This window comes from Pempheris klunzingeri, chromosome 13 (genome assembly GCF_042242105.1).
Source record: "Pempheris klunzingeri isolate RE-2024b chromosome 13, fPemKlu1.hap1, whole genome shotgun sequence".
Lineage (NCBI taxonomy): Eukaryota > Metazoa > Chordata > Actinopteri > Acropomatiformes > Pempheridae > Pempheris > Pempheris klunzingeri.
The window spans coordinates 22,800,940-22,823,571 of record NC_092024.1 but is presented as its reverse complement, the minus strand read 5'-3'; the positions used below and the strand labels follow the sequence as shown (position 1 = coordinate 22,823,571).

Below are 22,632 nucleotides of genomic sequence, written 5' to 3'. Positions count from 1 at the left end.
ACTGGTCCTGTTTCCACTGTTTACGAGGACCAGCCGGAGGTTATTTATCATTTGTGAACTTCCCTCTTAACTCCCAAACGGCTGCAAGTCACACATCGTTTGCTGCTCACACACATGCCAGGTTTTTACAGTTGATTTTTGTTCCTTTTTGCAGTGATGTATTAATAATAAAAACAGATTTGTATGAGCTGGTCTTTGGCTTTGGCCAGAAGTGGAAAACTGGCGGTGAAACACACCGAGATGCACAACAACCTTTCTCCAAAACAGCAGACTAAAACAACCACAGTGCTTTTTATAACCCACGGTAAGCTCGGGATTATACCGTTAACCACCCCGTAACGTCCCCGCTGCACACCAACGGCCTCTAAATGTAGCAGGAGGCTTTGACTAATAGCAGCAGCAGCAGTCAGGTGTCACAGCGCTGAGAAAACACGACCGATTTAATGAGATATGCTCAAATTTAATGTCTCATGTACCCACAAAATGCCAACATGACTCTCAGATTTCTCCAACTTTAAACATTGAACGGTGAAGCTTTGGAGAAGAAAAGCACCCAGAGTCCAAATTAATTACAGCAGTAATGATTTACTGGTGCTTCTCGCTGCACCGGATCTCTTCTCCCCTCAGCGAGGGGAATGGGAAAGCTCAGCGGTCGACAAGTGGACGCTCCTCTGCGTGCAACTGCAGCCATTTTTTTTTTCTCTCTGCCTTTTTTGGTGCTGAGCTGCAGCAGAGGGGTCGTCACTGCAGGGGGGGACGCTCGCAAATTATCATCAAACATGTCAGAGTATAAAAAGATCAGCAACAAGAGCAAGGTTGAATAAAAAGAAGGGTTTTTTTTGTGTTGCCATGACTTAAAATCGGTGCTGTAGTTGAGTAAGAGGAGCTGGAAATGTTTTAACTTGAACTTGGTTTTTAAAAATTCAACGACACACATCTTAATTGGAGACTGTTTTTACTCTCTTTTGATTGTTTTCTTGCCCGTTTTTAATGTTAAACAGTGTTTCTGTGCTTCCTTTTTGGCCAGAAATGTCTAGAGAAGAAAACGTTGAACTCTGGGAGACTTTTAACCTGATTAAATAAAGGGAAAAATAAGCAATTTAAAGGATAGTTAAATCATCTTCTGACCAAGAGTTAGAGACTCGAGAGAAGTGATGCTCTTCTCCTCTACCATCAAATTTGAAGCTACAGCCAGCAGCTGGTTAGCTTAGCTTAGCATAAAAACAAGAAACAGCCGACTCTGCCCATAAAAAAGGTAATAAGATTTGACTAGAAACACTATAAAAACTTAAAAATTACTATAGAATATTTAGAATCTTAAAACCTACTTGTATAAAACCCGTTATGGTTTCGTAGGAGGGTTATGTGTTACGTTATGTGTTACCTGAGCCAATAAAACTGATGCTAAGCTAACGTAGCTTCATATTTACCACACAAACGTGAGAGGCGTCACTCCAAACATCTCACTCTTACAAATAATGTGATTAAGCACGTTTCCCGAATTTAAAACGAAAGATATTTTAGTTCATTCTTCACCTTTTGGCAAAACAATCCTAACTCAAGGTCCACTTATCAGCTTTCCCAGAGCTTTCAACCACGTCACAGTCTTCATCAGTGGGAGTCGTTGGCTGGTTTGTCATGGAGATGGAGGTTGAGGTGCAACCTCAGTGGCTGTTATGATTATATCCATTAGCTCTTTTAGGACTTCTCTTCTGTGTTGTCGTAGAAAGCCTTAAAAAAAAGCTAGTAAGTGGACCTTGAGTTGGTTATGTTTGTTGAACTGCTGTTTCCAAAGTCATGAATCAACTTTCAAGCTTAATATTTGAGCCAAATGTCCTAAAAGCGCTAGAAATTTAAACAATCAGCTGCCGAGTTCGACTGTCAGCATCGATAACTGAGCACCTGCTGATGAAGAGAATGTGATACGGTCAAAAGCTCCAGAAAAAAAGCCGTTAAGGCTTAGGCTTGTTTTTGTACAAACAGAAATAATAAACAGTTTTGAAACAAAACTTAATCTGGATTAAAATGTAATATGCTGCATTTAGCATTTTCACAATCTCTCTTGTTTTGATTGATCTGGTAGGTGATCAATGTTTTACTCAAGGGCACTTTAACAGCTGGCGAGGGGATTAAACAGCACAAAAACAAGCCTGTCGGGTTTATAGTATTAATGTTTATTGTTTACTGTCATAACTGTCTGCTGGTGAAGCAGCGTCGTCGGTATTTTATGGTCGTCAAATAAATTTATCAAGAAAAAAAAGGATCTTTTCACACATTTATTGTATTTATTTGAATACAAAAGTGAAAAAAAACAAACTATTTCTTCCCCCAACAAATGAAAAGATTAATTAAAAAGGATGTTTTATAAAAGAGGAGGCATCTTATAAGTCATGATGCACAAAGCTTTTAAGTAAATTCCCTTCAAAAATAAGTCACTGTCAACTTGATTTTCACTCTTGCTTGATCCAAGCAACAAACCGGTGCAAAGTGACAGGAGCTCAAAATTACGTAAGAGTGTAAGTCCTCTCGGTGCTGCAGTGCCAACCGGGACCTGGAGGAGCCTGGCACCCCCGCTGGATTATCACAGTCGTATTAATGTACATGTGAAATGAAGTGGAGTGAGGCAAAGTACGGATTATGAACCCCGTCCTGTTTACTGTTGGTGGAGGTGAAGAAAAATACCTCTGAGCTTTAGGTTCTCGGTTTGGTAGCGAAGGTGAGGTACCCTGTGTGCCCGGGGATCTCTCTGGGCGGGGTGGTGGTCTTCAAGGCAGCTGAGGCCTGATTTGGGGGCGTTTTCTCAGCGGCGCCCGGTGGAGTCTGAGCGAACGGGTCGGGGCCGAAGTCCGGCAGCGGCAGGGAGACGGTCCGCACGTCGTGGACTCTGAGGAGGACCTCCAGGGTGCTGATCTCCTCGAAGCCCTGATCCGCCAGAGTCTCGCATGTCCTCTGAACCTGCTCTATACAGGGAGAGAACGAGCACAGCCGACCTCCTGGAGAGAGAGAGGGGGAGAGAGAGAGGGGGAGAGAGAGTTGGCGTCTTGCTCCTCAAAAATAATTCAGACCAGTCAGCAACAAATATGTCGCCTTCTTTTGAGCATCTTTAGGCCAGTCGGGCTGATTTTCAGACACGCTAGAGACTCGGCCGTCCATCACTTCTGTCCGAGCTGAAATATCCAAACAGCTACTGCAGGGACTGCTGTCAAGTTCCTCAGAGGTTGAATCATATGTTCAGAATTTGGTGACCCTCTGATTTCTCCTCTCTCACAGCTGTCGGGTCAAAGTTTGACTTATCCAGTGAAACAGCCGCACATCTCCTGGAAGAATTGGGACTAAAGATGTTGGTAGGAGTGTTTCTCACATGTTAAAATCATGAAAAGAGCGCAGGGGACCCCGACCTATTCCTGATCAGGCTGCACTGTGAACAACAAACCTGTGCTGAGCTTGACAGGAGGAGAGCTAGTTAGCTGTTAGCAGCCAGTATTTAGCTAACGGAGCTAATGGAACAACTAATGGAGCATAAAACATGTTTCTGTCTCCTGTGAAAGAGCAGAAACAAGCTGTATGAGTCCGTCGGCCAACAACAGGATGGAAGTTATACTGGGTAATGTGAGTGTCTGGGAAAATGACAGTGAATCAATAACGGAAACACTGCTGATGAGTTCTACAGCGAGTTAAACTGGGACACAGAAAGGGATGCTAACAATAACTTCTCCACAAACGCTGAGATGAGTGCATGCACCAGCACCAGGAGTCTCTAACGGCTGTAGTTTACACTCAGTGATTCTCAAGAGCAGCTAGACAAGATCACTGCAGATGCTCTTTACCCCGAATCTCTGTTCACATCATTCTCTACAGATCCGCTCACAGCGAGAAAAGACTGTGCGAGAGGTCAAACAGAAGATTTATGAACTGAGATGCTCCAACAGATTACACAATTTACCATTCTTGTGTGGTTATTTTGGTCAAGACAGACGTGAGCAAATCAAACCTTCCTCGACAGCATCAGATATCTCAAAAGGAGCGTAGAGGGGGCGTATTTTCATTGTTATCTGCGTGTAGCTCATTTAAAAAAAAAAAAAAACAGCCACGGACAAAGATAAATAATCTAAACCACATTTATGAACTTAATATGGACTCAGGCTCACTCTAGGGAAACCCATGATACTTCTACTATTAATAATTTTGTTTTTCTTACACCCTAAAGCATATTATTTTCCTTAACAAAGCAGGCCTGTGACCCGTCGGGCTCCAGGCTGGAGTTTGTGGATCATCAGGGGATGAGCAGGCGCTCTAATAAACAGAGATCACCTACCAGCTCCGGCCCCTCGAATCCAAATGAAACCCTGCGGGGATTCGCAGCGGGAGGCCGGAGCGACGAGCCAAGAAACCTTTCACCGGCTGACCTGGAGAGGGAAGAATGTGACTCTGACCAGTACAGCTGGAGGTGGGAGGGGTTAGAGCCAACGAAAGAAAATGGGTTTATATACTTTTCCATCCATCCATTCATTTTCTTCTGCTTATTCAGGATTAATAATCCTTATTTTTATTTCTTTAATTCATAAATGTTTATATATTTCCTTAGTTAGATCAACCAACTTCTGATATTTGAAATTATAGCATTCAAATACGCTATTTTAGTCAAATATTCACTCTCTTTTAGCTCAGTTTTTGGTTTCCACCAACTACTGTTGCTAGTTAGCTAGTTGCTAACTGTGTCTCACTGCTGTTTGGTGCTGAGCAGGTAGCCTGCAGTGGGTTTTTTTTTACAGCTTTTCTGCAAACAACAGCTGAAATCAACATCAAGAGAGCCGTGAGAGTGAATGAAAACAGTACAGTTGCAGCTAAAGCTCCATAAAGCCGAGGGGAGCTGCAGATTCAGTCAATTATTCTCTGTAGGTTTATCTCACATTGTCTTCTGATATATTATCATCATAAATATATGTTTTAATGAAGCCTGAGCAGCCTGTTCAGTAAAGGTGAAGCTCCAGAAGACAAAACAGCAGCCATGTTAGCAGCGCTGGGAGGCTGTGTGAAATCAATGCTAACACTAGCATGCTAACACGCTCACTTGATAACATGCTGATGTTTAGCATGTTAACCAGCTTACTTTAGCACATTAGCATGCTAATATTTGTACACCCGTGGCTGATGGGAATCTGGTCATAAGCCAAAATACGGGACACTCATTATAATTCAGATATGAATGTCTGCACCCAATTTCACAGCAAACCATCCAACAGCTATTGGGTCATTTTAGTCAAAACCAAAAATGTTAACCTCATGGTGGCGCTAAAGGAAGTCATTAGGATTCATCCTCTTAGGTGGAGGCTGTTTATGTTTTTGGGGTTCATAATCTCTAGTGTGGACTCTACATTCCCGTCTGATTCATCCTCTGGGACATTTCAGTCCGGACCAAAAGACCACGCCTAAAAAAAAACTGCACTTACACACAATGTAAAGCCAAATTTACAAGAAGATTTCAGTGGTAATTCTTCTGTTTTTTCCTCCAGTACTTTATATACATGATTTAAAAAGCCTTCATTATATTTTCTGGTGCACTACAGACTTCAAAGTCCCTAAATGCAACAGTATAAACTCCATTAGCCCTCACATGTTGCTGAAAGCCTCCTTTTTCTACCTTCTACTAGCCACAGTTTGGGGTTTTTTCACCTCAGAGGGTCACAGATCACAGCTGTGCTGCAATCTGCCCATTTAATCTTGCTTAATGCTGCGGTGAAAACAGGGAGGCACCGTGTGTGTGATTAAAAACTTCAGATTCTGAAGTCATTAACACACACACACACACTCACACACACACACACTGAACCGAGGAGCAGGTCTGCAGAGGGCAGCCTTGCTGAAGAGTCCACTGTGTCTGATAAACGCTACAGGAAACTTTGGGGATGTTTCAGATAGCGGTCGTTCCTTCGGCTAACAGGACCAGTGTTCTCCCTCGAGGAGGCCATAAACACAACTCAATGGTCTCCTAGCAACCAGGACGAACACAGAGGGAGGGGGCCGAGTTGTTGATTATACAAGGGCGTCTCTGCTCGTTATTAATAGCCTCGAAAATCAACTGTACGTCCAACAGCGAGGATCCATACATGCAAGAAACCAAGATTCCTTATCTGGTTCTTGAGTGTTTGTGTTCGGTGGACATATTTGCTTTCTGGTTGCATAATAAGAGTCTTTGAGTGAGGAGGGAGGAGAGGGGAGGGGTGAGGTCTGTCAGGATCTACGGCCCTTCTCAAAGAGCAGCTGAATAGAGGGCTGGGCTGCAGGCCAAAACATTAGAAGAATTAAACTTGGAGGGGAAAAAAGAAAGAAATATTTCACTGCCACTTGTCTCACACTCTGTCCACTGCAGCAAAGCAGCTCTCAGCTACTTTTTCCTGAGTCTGAGAAAAGCTGTGGAGTCGATGTGTGCAGGACAAGGCGATGAATTTTGTCTGTCAACTTGTCGGGTAAAACAACAGAACTTTTCACGCTAACAACAAAAAAAACTAGCGTAACACCTCAGACACTTCACAGGTGAGGTTTTTTTCGTGTGTCTTTTTTTGGGTAAGTTCTCTCTCTGGAGAAGAAGCATCCAGCTTGAGTGGTGGGAAAGTAAATCAAGCCTTTCCTTATGAAGCCACATTTACCAGCTCTCTCCCTGCAGCATAACCCTGTATGGTCATGAGACTGCTTCTACAATGGCTGCACTCTATTTATCTGAATCTGTGTGTGTGTGTGTGTGTGTGTGTGTGTGAGAGGGTCAACAGCTCATGAAAGGAATATGTAGCAGTGGCACCATAAAAGGGATTCAGAGAGGAGGAGGAGGCAGAGCAGCATCCTCGCTCCTCCTGCATTCCTCTTCATATTGGGACTTACTTTTTAAAAACACGCTGCATTTATGTGGCTCAGGAATACGAGCGTGCACTCAGGCTTCCACACTCACTCATAAACCACCCACTTTCGCATCAGGTGTGTTTCCATTCACCTGTCTTATTCTCCATTCGGGCATCAAAGCAGCCGGCTGGGAACGGCCAAAACTTGAAATAATGCAAAAAGAAGTTATGACACTTGGCTGAGGTGGAAAAGCTGGTGTAGTAAAATGCGACAGCAAAGTGAAATGGAATAAATTGTGACGTACATGAAGCATGTGACATCGGAAAAACATCTGATCAGTGATGAAGAGCAGCAGTAACTTTCCGCCTGTTAATACACGAAGCAAACATAAATGCAATGTTTCCAATCATGTGTTCAACGTGATTTTCTACCACTCGGGATTTGACCGCCGCTCTCTCAGTTATGTTGCACCCTCTTCTTCTTCTGCAGTGATTTAATGGCACATGACTGGATAATTAACGCCACCAACTGTTTATCTAAAGGCACTTAACCCCAGATATTCACTCAGAGGAAGTAAATGGAAACATTTGCATTTTCTTTTAACGATTTTCTGTAAATTCAGTTCAAATTTACACTAAATTTGGATGGAAATCTGGTTGAGTCACTCACTTTTTGAGTAAAGCGTACAGGCGTACACGATTGTTGCACAAACTACGGGTGGCTTTTCTTTCTACTGAACCCTCAGACTCTAAAGCATCAGTTACCACCTTCAGCGGATCATCATGAAATAACCCTAACCCTCCGTGGAAAGATTCTGTCAAGGCGAAGTCAGACAACTTTACAGGTTTGTAGTTGAGATCACACTGAAGGCTGAGGTTGGAGACCAGTGTGGTTGGAGCGACAGCGCTGGAAGTAAAGAAAGGGCCATTAAGTGCCATAAGTTGATGATCAATATATCCTAGTTACTATGAGTCATTACCGTCCTTTGATCCAACACCATCTAGATAACATTCAACTTTCATTGTAACAACTCATAACATAATACAGCTTAAAAAGTCTGCACATACTAACATGGTATTTTGTAACGAACGTGACATTCCTAATAAATAAAAATTAATATCATAAAGCAAATTAATTCAATTTAATGTACTTGGATCATCGCAGGATTAATCTAACTCACATCTCAAAAAAACGCCGCTCTGGTGTCAGCCTATCATTCGATGGTCTGTAGTTTACATAATAAAACTGAAGCCAGTAACGGTGAGGTACAGAGATTTTAAAACTGGATCAATACTTGGTATCAGGAGAGAAACGTTGGATTGGTGGATCCTTAACAAAGTTCCTTAAAAAGCCTAGTGAGAAAGGGTTGCTATATCATTTAAAGGTCCCATATTCAGCTCATTTTCAACTTCATACTAGTATTTTGAAGTCCTACTCGAACAGGTTTACAGGGTTTAACGTTAAGAAACGTTTAGAAGGACAGAACAGTCTGTGTGCTTTGGTCTGCCGTCGACATCTCTGTAAAAAACAAAAGCGAACAGGAGGTTTTCACATACTGAAGATGTAGCAGAGGAAACAGAGAGAGGATGGTCTTTTCTGGGAGTTTCAGGGTCACACTGGGGACACATATTCATGTTGAAAAGACATTAGGAAGTACATTCTGCATATTATGGGACCTTGAAACCGTGACTTCACGTCTGACCACCTGAGTGAGCTGCTAACCTGTCCGGACCTGCTGCAGGTCCTGGTTGTCACAGACACCACCACATGCTTTCTGCCTCAGTGGCTGAGTTTGTTCTGTGACCAGGAACAAATGTAAAACACACACACACACACACACACACACACACACACACACAAGGGCAAAGTTAATGAGAGCCGTGCTGACAAGGATTGATTCTGGGAGTGCAGGGTGAGGCGATACGGCCGCAGGCAGGAAATAAATTCACTGGCTGGTATTTTAAAGTGCGCTCAGTCACATGTTCATGCTCCTGCTCAGCCAGAACGAGTCACAGTGGCGGGAGTCAACATCAGGTGATGGTGGCCACACCATTTATATATCTCACACACACACACACACACACAAAGATTTCAATATTATTCACTCAGCAGTGTCCTCCAGGTCAATAATAATAAACACCAAGGATTGCATTTTGCATTGCAACAGCTGAAAAGTAAAATACTTTTAGATGATCTGCACCAGTCGACTAACCTAGTGATGATTTCTATGTGCTAACTGGAAGTGGATGATTCTGGATGTTTCTCAAAATGGGCTGAAGATGAAGTCAGACCAGATATTGTAAAACTGCTGGTAACTGGGTGAAAAGGATTTATAAGTGATGGTGAAATAATAATGAATGTACCAAAGGAAAACTTTAATCTTACGTGAATATCATGACGTCATTTGTTCAAGACGCTACACCCTGTATGATGCATGATGCAGTCAATATGAGGATTGGCTTCTTTTCTTAATATAATCAATGTAAATTGAATGTCTTTAGGTTTAGGAAACAAGATATTTGAAGCAGGGCTGCAACTCATATTAATCTGCAGGATATTTTCTCATTAATCGATTAATTTTCTTTTTTCAAACATTGGCAGGTTTAATCTTTTCTGCGGAAATGATTTAATGTGTTTTATTATTATGTGGTGGCCTAACATGTATGCTGCTAAGTGTTTCTGATGTCTGGAGCAGCAAAAGGAACCTTGAAAGACTTCACTGGTCGAGAAAACATCCTCACACACACACAGTGGTGTCTTACCGTGTTTCTTCATCGCCGTCTTGGCGTGTCTGACTGCCTCCCAGGGGCTGGGGATGTCCAGGAAGACGGCGTCCGCCACCCCGCTCACCCCGAACCCGTCCTTGCACACGTCCTGGTTCCTCACGGTGACCAGATGATCCACGCGGTGCTCCTTGAACTCCTCTGCCACCTTCTCCGCCCGCTGCTGGTGGAACTCCACCGTGTGCAGGTGGCCTGTGGGGGCGACGGTGCGCAGGATGGCGTGGGAGAGGGAGCCGCTACCCGTCCCTGCAACAGAGGCAACACGGGGTGGGGGGGTGAGAACAGCATCACTTCACTGCTGTAGAGAAAGTGAGGAGAAAGCCCTTGAAGGACTTTAAATGTTTTAAAAGCACCTGTTGATGAACAGTTCTGTGTGGAGACCTGCGTGGGACGACAGTGTGTGAGTCCTAGACCACCCACTCCCACCCGCAGCAAAGTTTAAACTGCCTGCAGGATCCTAATTAATGTGTCCTCTAATTCTGACATGCTGGTAATAAGATGGTGCATTTAAAACCAAGGCACTCTCTTGGAACAAAACACTTTGATTTGACTCTTTTAGATCGTTTGGTTCAATGTTTGGTCATTACGAGCCACCGTACTGTGTGTGTGTGTGTGTGTGTGTGTGTCCATGGTCACGTAAGAGGAGGCGTTTAATGTCCAATCTGGTCACGTGGTCTTAATAAACCAGCAGATATTGCGACACAGTGTGACTCACACATAAGGAGCTCATTTCTACTACTGTCATCCGGCAACTATATCACACTTCATCTTTTGACCGACCACTCCCGCCTGCAGTAAAGTTCAAACCACCCACTCTGGGAGATTTGCATTGAGTCCTGCTACTGCACTACCATCAGTTTAACACTTAGAGATTAGATGAAGTCTGTCTCTAAACAACAATCCAGCACCAATAAAAACACTGACGCAGGTTTTGTTTGTAATAATTAATCCTCCTGTTCATACTGGACATTAACAGATTTGGTGCTTCCAATGTTTCTAAACCCGTTTATATATTAACTTTCGCTGGTGTCTGCTATGATAAAGACAGAGTAAAACATCCGGTCGTATCAATAAGAAGGCAGGTTGTGTTATTTACTGATAAAGCAGGAAGATGCTACAGCTAGCAGAGTGACTGCCTTCTCAAATAAACATGCAGATAAAGAGTTTGTCTCATACAAAACCACAGCAGCTACAGAGAGCCAGAAACTCTGATAGCCTGAGTTACCTCATTAGTGATAAAGACGACTATTTATCATTATGGGTGAAGGACAAACTGTGCTGACTGTCCTAACACGACCCCATGTTGATATTCAGCATCTCAGTGAAAATATAAACAACATAACATACGAGGTAATGCCAAGTCATTTGTCAAAAACAAAAAAACTAATATGCAAACATTAAGAAATGCCTACGTACATCCCTCCCAGTGATACATACCTGATAATAAAGCTCACAAAAAGACAGAACACTGTTATGTTTGGTTCAACATTAAAAATAGGACAGAAAAGTCCAGTTTTTCTTTTTTATCTTGAGCCTTGAGTAGTTTAAGGCGTCCTCTAAGAACAGATCAATAACTATGGTAAATACTGCTGCAGACGTGCTGAAAAATAAAGATTACTTAAAACACTGACTTAATTTGAACACATTTGAGATAAAGCTGTCCATTCAATGGTACGTATGAGCATGAAGTACCAATGACACGTTCGGCATCATGTTGTGTGTAAAAACAGCGTCAGGAAAACTTATATTTCCACTCAACACTGCAAGTGTGGAACATAAAGCCACTTTATCTTAGAAAAACCTCACCCGTACCATTTGTTATGTCTCAGAAATGACGTTCAAAGCTCTCCACTGTCCTGATTTAGTCTAAACGCAGAGCTCACAGCTGATACTACGACACACAGCCACATTTCCCGGCTGGTTTTCTCTCCACTCCGGCTCTTGAGGGGGGATGCTACATTTCTAAGTGGGCCCTCTTTGCCCTGCAGTTCCCTGCTTGGTCCTTGATGCCCGCTAATGTGCAGTCTGGGAGGAAAAATAACACCACCGGTCATGTGACTTGCAGTGAGGGCGTGGAGAACGCAGCTAGAGGCCAGCAGAACCCATCCTCCACCCTAACCCTCTTCTTCTTATTCTCCTCCTGCTGCTGCTGCTGCTGCTGCTGCTGCTGACATTACGTCACCGCCGCCTTTGTTCGCGTGGCGACAAAGAGGCCAATGTTTACCCCACAGCAACACTTTGACTTGCTAAAACCTCGCTCTGCTGAGCCGGATGGTGTGCGGCTGGAAACAACAGCGAATGGGAAAGCTGTGGATGGATTCTGACGGTTGTAGTGAACCGAAGGAAGGAGGAAACGTGGATGTAAATAAGCAGATCAAGAGTTTGATTCATAGAAAACTGCAGCAGAGAGCTTGAAACTCTCCGATTGCTCGAGTTACCTCATTAGTGATAAAGACGTTTATCATTATGGGTGAAGGACAAACTCTGCTGATTGTCCTAACATGACCTAACATATAAACCATGTAACGTACGAGGTAATTCCATCCAATTTTATCAATGTTATCCCATTAGACTGCATTATAATCTGTCTTTGACGGAAGTTATGTTTTCAGTCCCCAGTTGTTTCTGAGAAACTGGTGTTTCTTCAGAGCATTTCATTGGTCACTTAGCTTTTTTCATCACTCCAACTAAATCCTATAAAACCCAAAAGCAGATATCTTATATATTTTATTAATCTTTGACGCCACAGCACATTGTGAGGTTGTAACCTAACTCAGACCTGCTCCTGTCTGTTGGATTTCTGTTTTTAACATGTTCTGTTGTCATTCGCTTGTTTGTTTTCTCATTAATTATCTTAATTTATGTATTTGTATGTATTCTGTTGTTTATTCTGAACATCACTGAGAATGAGGGCATGCTCTCAGTGATGTCTCCAGATTTAAATAAAGGTTGAATGAAAAATGATTAAACTTCCCGCTCCTGTGAGATTCTCGTTGGGTCTCACGTGACCCAGAGCAGTCGTAGTACGTTATGCTCCTCTGCATTTACACATCACACTTTGATTTGGTTTTTGTGGATCCTTTGGCTTAATGATCGTCCTGTCTTTGTGTAACATCTGATCTAATCTGACACTAAACTGTTCAGTTCAAACTGCCTCCTCCTGAGAGATCTGGGTCCCATTCCCACTGCAGCCCTCTTCTTACAACTACTACCAATTATTCAATGAATCATTTAGTGTCGGGGGGAAAAAAAGCGAGAAAAGCCCAACACAGTTTCACAGAGCCCAAGTCTTGATGCCTCAAAATGTCCTCCTCTGTTCAGATTCACACGGACAGAAAACCAAGAAAAGCAGCACATGTTGAGAGAACTGTAAGGTCAATAAGCCTTGTGGGGTTTGATGCTGTTGTAAAGCTATGGACAGGCCACGGTTATTGATTCTAGTGCATGTCGTTCTAACATATTTGTCGTGTTTGGTCTGTATTTTGTGTGAACATGAATTGTTTATGTGCTTATGTTTGCATGCCTGCCTCAAATTGCCCCTTGAGGGACAATAAAGTATTTTGAACTTGAGGTTTTTGCTTGTTAAGTGATTTAAATTATTAAATCAATTATCAATTATTAACTGACTAATTGATCGATTGACCATTTTTTCCAGCACTGATCAACACTTATAAGTGGCACTTACAGCAACATGATGAGTTTACACGGCCATATAATCCAGTCGCATCACAAACTGCAGCCTCTCACTGTCGTACTGTTGAACAGGCTCAACACATCGATCCTCAGCTGAAGAGTTTACTGTTGAGAGGAAATGGCAGTGCTGCTCCAGCAGAGTTCAAACCATGTCTGAACTCGACTCTCACGAACAGACAGACAATCAATCAGCACAGAACCGACTCTGGACCTCTATCTTCATGCCAGGCTGCTGACGGGCTCAGTTATCCTGATGCACAGTGTGGATTATTGCCAAGTCCACCAGAAATACACTCAACATCAGAGGTTTTGTGTAAAAATCACATCAGAAATGTGTAAATACAAAAAGAAATGTGATTATAGAGGACAAATATCCAACCTTTCTTCTAAAATTGGCGATTTATTTAATCAGTTGAGGCATAAAAGTATATTTTCCACAATGTTAGAATCTGGGAAGCGACAAATTTGATAAAAGGGATCAAGTGTTGTAAGTGTGACTATAGCTTGAAAAAAAAAAAAATCATTGCAATGAGAATATTTATTACAACTCTGTCCTAGAGCCAAACAATGACTCATGTCAGAGATGTGCCAGCACATAACTCAGAGTTGATAATTGGTTCGATCAGCTGGGATTAAACTTAAGTTACGATCTGATTTGACGTATGAAGAGAAGGATAGTATGACAACACGGTGAGTGGAATCACTGTTGAACTTGCAGAGGTATCGTGAAAAAGGACAAGCAGCCAAGAACACAAGTGTTGGAAACAACAGCACAAAAAATTGCTCCAAGCAATTGTGAAGCATGAAAAGACTCCCACCACACAGAGAGGATTGTGAGAAACTCTTTCCAGAGTTAAAAATGTCAGCTTTTGATGGTGAGTCTGAGCAGCTGTTGAGTCATTGTGTGAGAGCAGGAATTAGAGCATATGACCTTTTCGTGCAACGTGCTTATGGGTCTTGACAAAGTGCATATTAACGGTTTATAAACAGCTTTTACAGAGGAAATAAGTCTGTGAGGCTGCACTGAGATGCAGTGGTGGTTTGAGCTAAATGCTAACATGCTCACAATAACAATGCTAAAATCGTTCAAACTCAAGTGCATGTGGAAGTCCACACCACAGCAACGCTAACGACAGTGGCGAACGATATCATCGGGATCAAAGCAACAGAAACACTGACAGCCAATTAAAATTCCTCCAAATTTACAGGGTGTCATATTTATACCATTTATAGCGCCATGGATATGATGCTGACTCATAGGAAAAGTATAAAATTTGTCTTCAAACGGCGACAACTCTCTCAAAAGGGTGTTGGACTCTTGTCTTTGAAGTTTTCTCTTTCTTTTTGTGCTCAACATACAGAAGTCTTTGATATCCATTTTTCTAAGCTGCCGACACACTTGGAGAGCAAAGCTCATTGTTCACCGGCGTGGATGCTCACATCATTATAGTTAGATTTTATGGTGAGGACGGCCCTTAACAAGCTCATGTTCCTCATAGTTTGGCATGTTAGCATGCTAACATTTAGCACTAAACACAGAGTACAGCTGAAGGAACGTCATTGGTTTGGCATTTATGCCCTAATAAATGCCAAACCAATGACGTTCCTTCAGAACTAAAGTTAAAACTGGACTCTCCAAAGTTACTACAATTCAATCTGAGAGAAGCATGAATGTCTAAAACAAATTTCAAGAAAATCCATCCAAAACTTTATACTATATTATATATTTAAACTTAGCTGTCATCTATTAACTCACCTGCAAACTATTTTGATAATCAATTAATTGGCCAAAGTCAAAATTCTGTTTCATTCTCTGTTTTTTTTTTTACTCTGTGACAGTAAAGTGAATAACTTTGGGTTGTGAACGTCATCTTGGGCTTTGGGAAACATTTTCTGACAATTTATAGACTCAAAAACTATTAATTAAGAAAATAATCAGTAAATTAAATCCACAATGAAAACGATCTTTAGTTGCAGCTCTAAAGTATAAAATCTGTTTGGAAATGCATCCAGTGGTTTTGAGATATTTCAGTCTGGCCCAAAGTGGTGCAAGCTGCATTGGTTCATGAAATAAAGAAGTGGCGCCCCACCATGTCTGCTTCAAGGGTTCATAAAGAGGAAATGCACCTTTGTTTGACCCCTTAGACGTCTGTCAACTCCAAGCTTTAAAGCCACATTAACCACTAGAACTTTATCGAGGATAAAAACTGAAACTGTGCACTGAAATCTCAGAGCGCTCTTCGTCTGTCTGAGTTTTACACATAATGATGAAGGAATTGCCCCTTAATGAGAGTTCTGCTTTGATGCAAACGGTCAAAGCAACCCGTGACTCATATCTACGTTTCTAATCTGCTCACAGAACAAGACGTCAATCCAGTGGGCAGCTACTGTACGAGAGAGAGACGAAAAACAGCGTGGGGGAGGCGGCTGTTGACCTGAACTACTTTCTGTTCTCCATTTACGATCAAATACTACATTGTGGTTGGCTGGATGAGGAGCAAAACCAGGCTAGGGGTCAGAGAACTTATTTTCCCAGCAGGCCCATCGTCGTCCACCCATCATTGACCCACTTCTGTCCCTGCAGACCAGTGAAGCACTTAACCCCTAAACGTTAAGTGGAGCCGCTTGAAGGCCAATTGATAGTGATGGTTGTGAGTCTTCAGAGCATCTTTTGAGGAGATGATACAAAACCTAATACACATTTTTCTGTATTTAGGCTTTTTATTGCAATTTCTAATACCCCAGGAATCTCATGAGTCCAAGGTAAATCACATAAGTTCATTATTGTTGATGTTGAAACGTGTCTGTAACAGTAAAAAGGACCACAAGAGTTTCTGATCTGATTCTGGCCCAAAATATATTGCTAATATAAATGCTCTATTAATGTCAGTATGGATGCAACTGAAGGTTTTTATTTTTGAATTGTCGATGAAATCTTTTTGTCCAAGGATTTATAATATCAAATAAAATGATTTGGGCCATTCATGAGTTAATGGAGACCAAAGTGAGTCTTTAACCTCGTTATTTCAAAAACTTAAATGGCACTTGCAGCCACATGAAATAGATTTTATGGTATTTGTGCTTGATAAATGATTTAAATGATAAAATGACTATCACAGGTGGACATTCCTGATAAATAAATTAAATATTTTGGGCTTCAGTTCAGAACTGAAGAAGCCTCTTGGATGGGAGGTCGAAACGTCTTCAAGTACCTTCAACAAGTCCAGTTGACTTTTGCTCAACTCCTAAGGAATCTCAATCAATCTTTATTTATATAGCGCCAATTCATACCAGTGATATCTGAAGATGTTCTCCATAAAGAGCAGGTCCAGACCAAACTCTTAAATTAAGAGAGAGACCCAACGATGCAGGAATTCAAAATTAAGGATTCAAGAATCCCCACATGAGCAAATATCAGGTATTATATTAGGCAGCAGTGGCAGGAAAAAACTCCCCTTTAACAGGAAGTAACCTCGAACAGAACCAGGCTCAGAGGGGGGCGACTCATCGGACACTTGAGATTAAATAAATCAGAACAATACATGACATGACTAGCTTTCTACCTGCAACAGAGCAACTGTTTTCACTGGAGTGTAAAAACAAGCCGTCATCTCCTTATTTGTGGGCATGAATCTGTCCCTGTACCACCTGACCGCCCCCTGGCTAGTTACACCTCAGTACAGCCTCAGTACTAAGACTCAAAAGCCCTTGAGTTACAGTGAGTATTTGCTCAGTGTACTGGCGCTGCAACCTGCTTGATGTGAATCACTGATACAGGTTGAAAAACAAAACAAAACAAAAAAAAAAACATACAGTAAATAGTAAAATTGCTCGGCCCCCCACCTCCAAGGTGACTCTGCAACATGACCGGATACTCCTTCATCACAAGCTTGGCATGTAGGTCGAGGGAAAACAAAATTATCACCTCTAATCGCTGGGTGTTTACACAGCTCACTGACAGAAAGTCTCCCCTACACGGGACAGCGTGTACTGGTTAGAGACCATTAGGCTGAACACAATGAGTCACCACTGTGTCGTACAAACGCTGATTAGCGCCTTGTCGACACATAACGGTGCTCAAGAGTCGTTATGTGCTGCTAATAAAACGCTGCATTCCAGAAGTAATTTAATAAACCGGACATTTAACCTGACGTTCAGACTGTTATTCCTCTAAATTTAAGACGTCCAGGGTGGTGATTTTTATTCTAATGCATGCATGAGTGTTGAATATAGATTAAAAAAGAAAGGCCAGAGTAATGTGATACCAATGCAGATAGTGCAGCCCTCTCCATGCTGCTGGTGTGTGTGCTGACTAAACAGATTTCCTACCAAACTCATTCATCACCCCAGAGAGCTGTCCAATCTTAGCTTGCACACACACGCACGCACATACACACACACGCAATATTCACTAAGCACAATCAATAAAGTGACATGCGCAGAGCTGGCAGCAGTAAAACATGATGAAACACTGCACCACACACACAATGACATCCTCTACCATCCCCCACGCTGCCCCTCGGACTGGAAGAAACTGCTACTAGGTAGCCCGAAAACACCCCCAACACACTCCGAGTGATTGTAATTTATCAAATGGGAATGGAGGATGGAAACAAAGGCGAAGTAGAGATCAGAGCAGGAGCCATGGGGGGGGGTTTAGGAGGACAAAAAGGGGGACAGTGTCAACAAATACTGTGTTATGTAACTTTCTTAGGCACATCTGCAGCTACAGCATGTTGTTCAAAATCAACAGCTGAGGCTCTGACTCAAAAGGTGTGAACAGGAAAATGAAAATCAGCTGTAGTGGTAAAGATCTGACACCTTAGTGAATAATAAAAAAAAATATAGGCGGCAATAGAGGAAAGCGTCCCGTCCACCCACGAGACACCTAATGGACATAAATCTGGATTTATACTGGACGTAAAGGGTTCACAGCAGTTCTGCCTCACAGATATCTACGGTGAAGGTTATGATTTATACTTCAGCGTCAGATTGCTCCTGTTGACAGCACCGATGTGACAATACAGACGTGTTGTGCTTTGATTATCTCTGTTCACATTAAGGCTTCATAGACCTTCTTAAAGAGTGACATTCAAGCACAATTCAAGCACTTTCAAGGCGTCTAAACCAAAACTTTCCAGCCCCTTGAAGCTTTTATCACATTTAAGTTGTTGCTATAAATGCAATTGTGAAATACGTGCAATCAATGTATTAAAGCACTTTGATTATTTTACCAGCTGTTCATATTAACTTTGATTGTCATGATTATTTGATGCTTGATAATTATTTGATAATTGATGATAACTTCAGAAGACTTATCCAGCTATGAATGGCCATCGTATCACAGGTCGATCTCCTTTCTGCAGGTTGTGCAGAACATCGTCTTTTCTGTGGCTGACAAGCAGGGCAATAGTTAGCTATCTGCCTTCAATGTGCAGAGCACCACATCATCAAAAGGTCAGAGGTCATCCTCAGAGCAGACGGCCGCCCTCATGACAACGGGTTGACACAAGACGCAGAGCAAAAATGGAAAAATGCACTAGTTTAGCACCAGTCTGCTGCACTCAACGGCAAATATTAAAAGATTTGAACGTGTAGACGAAACACCAGATTATGTTGAACATCAAGCAGTTTTCAAGGAGTATATTCGAATTCAAGCATACAGCGGTTATAATCTAAGCCTTCCTCAAACTTTTGAGACCTTGTCACTAAATGTGTGCCGCTGAGAGGGAGAGGATTACGAAGCCTTTCTTGCTGAATGTTGTCTTAGGTTTCAAGTTGTATCACAAATAAAAGCAAGACATGTAGTTATAGTTTAACTACATGTCTAGCTGCTTTGGTGTGACGCTTTACAGGCGAGCCGGCCTGATGCACATTAACATGCTGTGTGCTGCTCTTATCATTTACAACCACCAACATGCAAAGTAGCAGCTTCTAGCAAGCTATTACAGAACAGAGGCCTCATTGAAACGAGAAAATTAAGACCATAAATATTCAAATTTCACCCTTCAGCCTCATTTATCTGATATGGGGTGAATTTGATTTGATGACTGGGAGAGGAGCGACACTGAGGTCTTTTTTTCGTGAACAACCAAGATGGCTGCCGCTGAGGTGGAACGTTCTGTTGAATCCACTAAAACAAGTCAGTGTTAAATGAACAGGACGGCATATTTTGTCTAAAGGAAAAACAAACAATAGCACCCAAAGCTTTTGTTGGTAAGAAAGATGCATTCACTGGTTGTAAAATGATCGGAGAGGTTCCAGCCTAACTGGAATTTGTGAATTAGTATGATGATACCAGGCTATCAAGCTTCATTTAATCTATTAAAAACACCTTTTTGTATAAATGTGAATCATATTAAACATATTTAATATATTTTTAGCTGACTTTTTTGTTTTTGTTTCTCTATTTTCCATCGTTTGAGTCCTGCTCCATCATTCCAGCAAACATTTTCAATCACATAAGGTCTAACTCTAACAATCACTGCTGAATGACAGACGGCTGCAGTTAAAATTGGTGTTACAGCTGTGGCTAAATCACCTTTCCTTTCCTTTCCCCCTCTGATAGACCATTTTGTGTCAGCATTAAAATTCTCAGATGTAACTGCTGGTCAGGGGTGAGCACATTAAAGCAGATTCTCTGTTAACCAAACTGTGTGACATTTTCTCTTGATTTATTCTGTATTTGTGGGCTTTCAGCGCAGTGATACTTGTGTTCAATTCAAAATGACGTGGCGCTCACCGGACTCGCAGACGACGGATCCCGGCTTCAGCTCCAGCATCATGGTTATCGTGGCGATGTCGGTGGTGTAGAGGATCTGCGTGCGGTGCGGCAGGCTGACGGTCCACAGCTCAGGCGTGGGGTGAAGCACGTAGACCCAACCGCCTTTGCTGCAGGTGACCTTCGACCCGTACCGCTGACCGATCAGGTCTGTGGAGTGGCGAATGACTCCGTAACGAGTCTGCGTTTGGGCGCCCTGCTGCACCTTGACTGGCATCAGGGATTCGTGGCCCAGGTAGACGATGGCGACGTCCCCTTCCTGAATGAGGTCCGAGTACTCCACAAAACTCATGGCGAGCACTGTGGAAGAGGGGCGCAGGAGATGATCTCAGGTTAGTGAATGGTGTGCTTAAAATAGGAACACACAATCTTCTCAACATTATACTGAATATTATTTTTAACATAAACAACGAGAACACTCTAAAAATAGAGAGCACCGACATGCATTTGTACACATATGCAATATTTCAATATACTTAAATGATCTAGGTGAGATTATTACATTTTTAATTGAACTGTGCTTATTTCAGGCTTTATTTCTTCTATGGATAGATGAATAGGGGATGAATGAAGTATCTATCTATCTATCTGCTTCCACAGAGTGACAGCTAATCTTCCAGGGGTGCATGCACAAACAATAACAATAAAAACAAACAATAATTCAAATCGTAGTGTATCAACAACACAAAAAAAGCAAATATAAAGATCAGAAAATGAGTGAAATGACTCTACATGTGGAGCAAAAACAGAATTGCCACAAATATGCAACAATAAAAAGGAAATAAAAACAATCAGTGGTTTCAAAACAAACCACATCAACATCTACACGACAGCTAACCAATGCTCACTTAGTTACATCCTCCCTTTTTTTTTTTGTTCTTGTCACCTGCACAGGTGGCCATCAGACATCAGTTAAAGACAGGAGCCACAGTGATCACTGTTTATATAAATATATAGAAATATTTAGTGTTAAGGCACTAAAAACGATGTCCTCTCTGTCTCTGTGTGCATCCCTGTCAGTGCTTTGTTTAATAACTCATTCCTCTTCTTCTGTCCCTGATGTTGATGCTTCTGCTTGTGGATGCTGGGCAGTAGAGGGGGGACCTCGTTGCCATGGTACCGGACCAGTGGTTTCTAGGATACCGTCAGGATGTAGAAACCGTTAATTTGAATTTAAAACAACGGCGGTGTCGTTCAGCTGCTTTAGACAGTGAAGGGAGGAGAGGACTTCGTTTTTGTTGCTTTACAGAGAGAAGAAACTCACGGAAACATGTCTGACAACTTGGAGAAGATGTGAGTGATTAGTTTTAATAATTAAGGTTTCATTTCTGGTGTTGCTTTTGGTTTTGGTTGGCTATCTTTAGCTCCGTTGAGGGTTAGCTCAAGTTTACCCTGAGGTTAAAGTAAGATTGAACGCATGCAGGTGGAGAAACATACTTCGACTAACTGAGGAAAGTTTTCTGTGATGATAGCTTGCTAATTTAGCTCCCTAACGTTAAATGTTGTTGAAGGCTGCTAGCTAGCTGGGTAGCTAACTAGCTTTACAAACTGTGAACACTATTTCTTCATTATAAGAATTATAACCGCAATGTACAATCACACACACACAGAGAGAAAAGGTCGCAGTGCAAATGTCTGTTGACACAACTTGAGATAAAATTTTATGTTAGATTCCTGAGCGCCGGTTCGACATGCTAACTAGCTAGCATGCTAGCATTAGCCACCGTAGCCGTTAACGCTCAGACCGTTAAAGAACCGTTGACCCACCGTCTCCTGAAGAGCAGCTCTGCGTTAGAAACGGACACAAACTCGGGTCAGAAAGCGACAAATTCTGCTCCTAACGCGGGTGAAATGTGCTTGAGGACGCCGCTGACAGACACCCATTCATTCCCCCCGCACACGTGGTGTTGTTTTCGGAGGAAGTCGGCTGGACGTGACCGGATGTGGAGCCGCTTCACGGATCCAGAAACATCCTGCACCCGGAAAATCCGTTCAGAGCGGCCGCAAGGATGATGTGGAGATCTGCACTCTTCAGTCAGCGCCATGAAAGGCTCCAGGAAGCATCCAAAACAAGAGAAAAGTACTTCCCAATGTTGAGTTTGTAAAGGGATAATATCCAGTGTTAAAAGAATGAAACTACACAACATAATTTTCACCACCAGTAAGTGTTCAGGTACTAGGACAAGTAGAAATAAGTAAATGTACATAAATATCAGTAGAAATCTGTTCTTAAAGCATCAAAATTAAAAATTATAACCCTAGTTTTACATTATTTGTTATATATTTTAAAGAATGGATTATTATTACTGATTATTTTGCATTTCATATCACAGAATCTACTGATCAGATTTAATTTGTAGGATTATTTCAGATATTTACATGGAGCCAATTGAAATTCAGTCCCACTGAATAAAAAAGTTTGTGTAAGCCATTATAATGACAAATCTTCTGAATATAATGACTTAATATCTCAAAATAATTAGATAATTTCTGAATATAATGACAAAATATTCAGTATTTGGGGATACTAAGTCATTATAT

The 22,632-nt window shown here is 41.9% G+C and overlaps 1 protein-coding gene across 1 annotated transcript; it reads right to left on the bottom strand.

Annotated features, from left to right (window-relative positions):
- Positions 1-2,285: 2,285 nt before the first annotated feature.
- On the bottom strand, positions 2,286-21,978 carry trmt61a (tRNA methyltransferase 61A). Its single transcript, XM_070842169.1, has 4 exons — positions 21,859-21,978; positions 20,053-20,391; positions 9,597-9,863; positions 2,286-2,993 (listed from the first exon to the last, which is right to left on the bottom strand). Exons 2-4 carry the CDS (start codon positions 20,381-20,383, stop codon positions 2,692-2,694), a joined length of 900 nt encoding a protein of 299 aa, XP_070698270.1. The 5' UTR covers positions 20,384-20,391; positions 21,859-21,978; the 3' UTR covers positions 2,286-2,691.
- Positions 21,979-22,632: the final 654 nt, after the last annotated feature.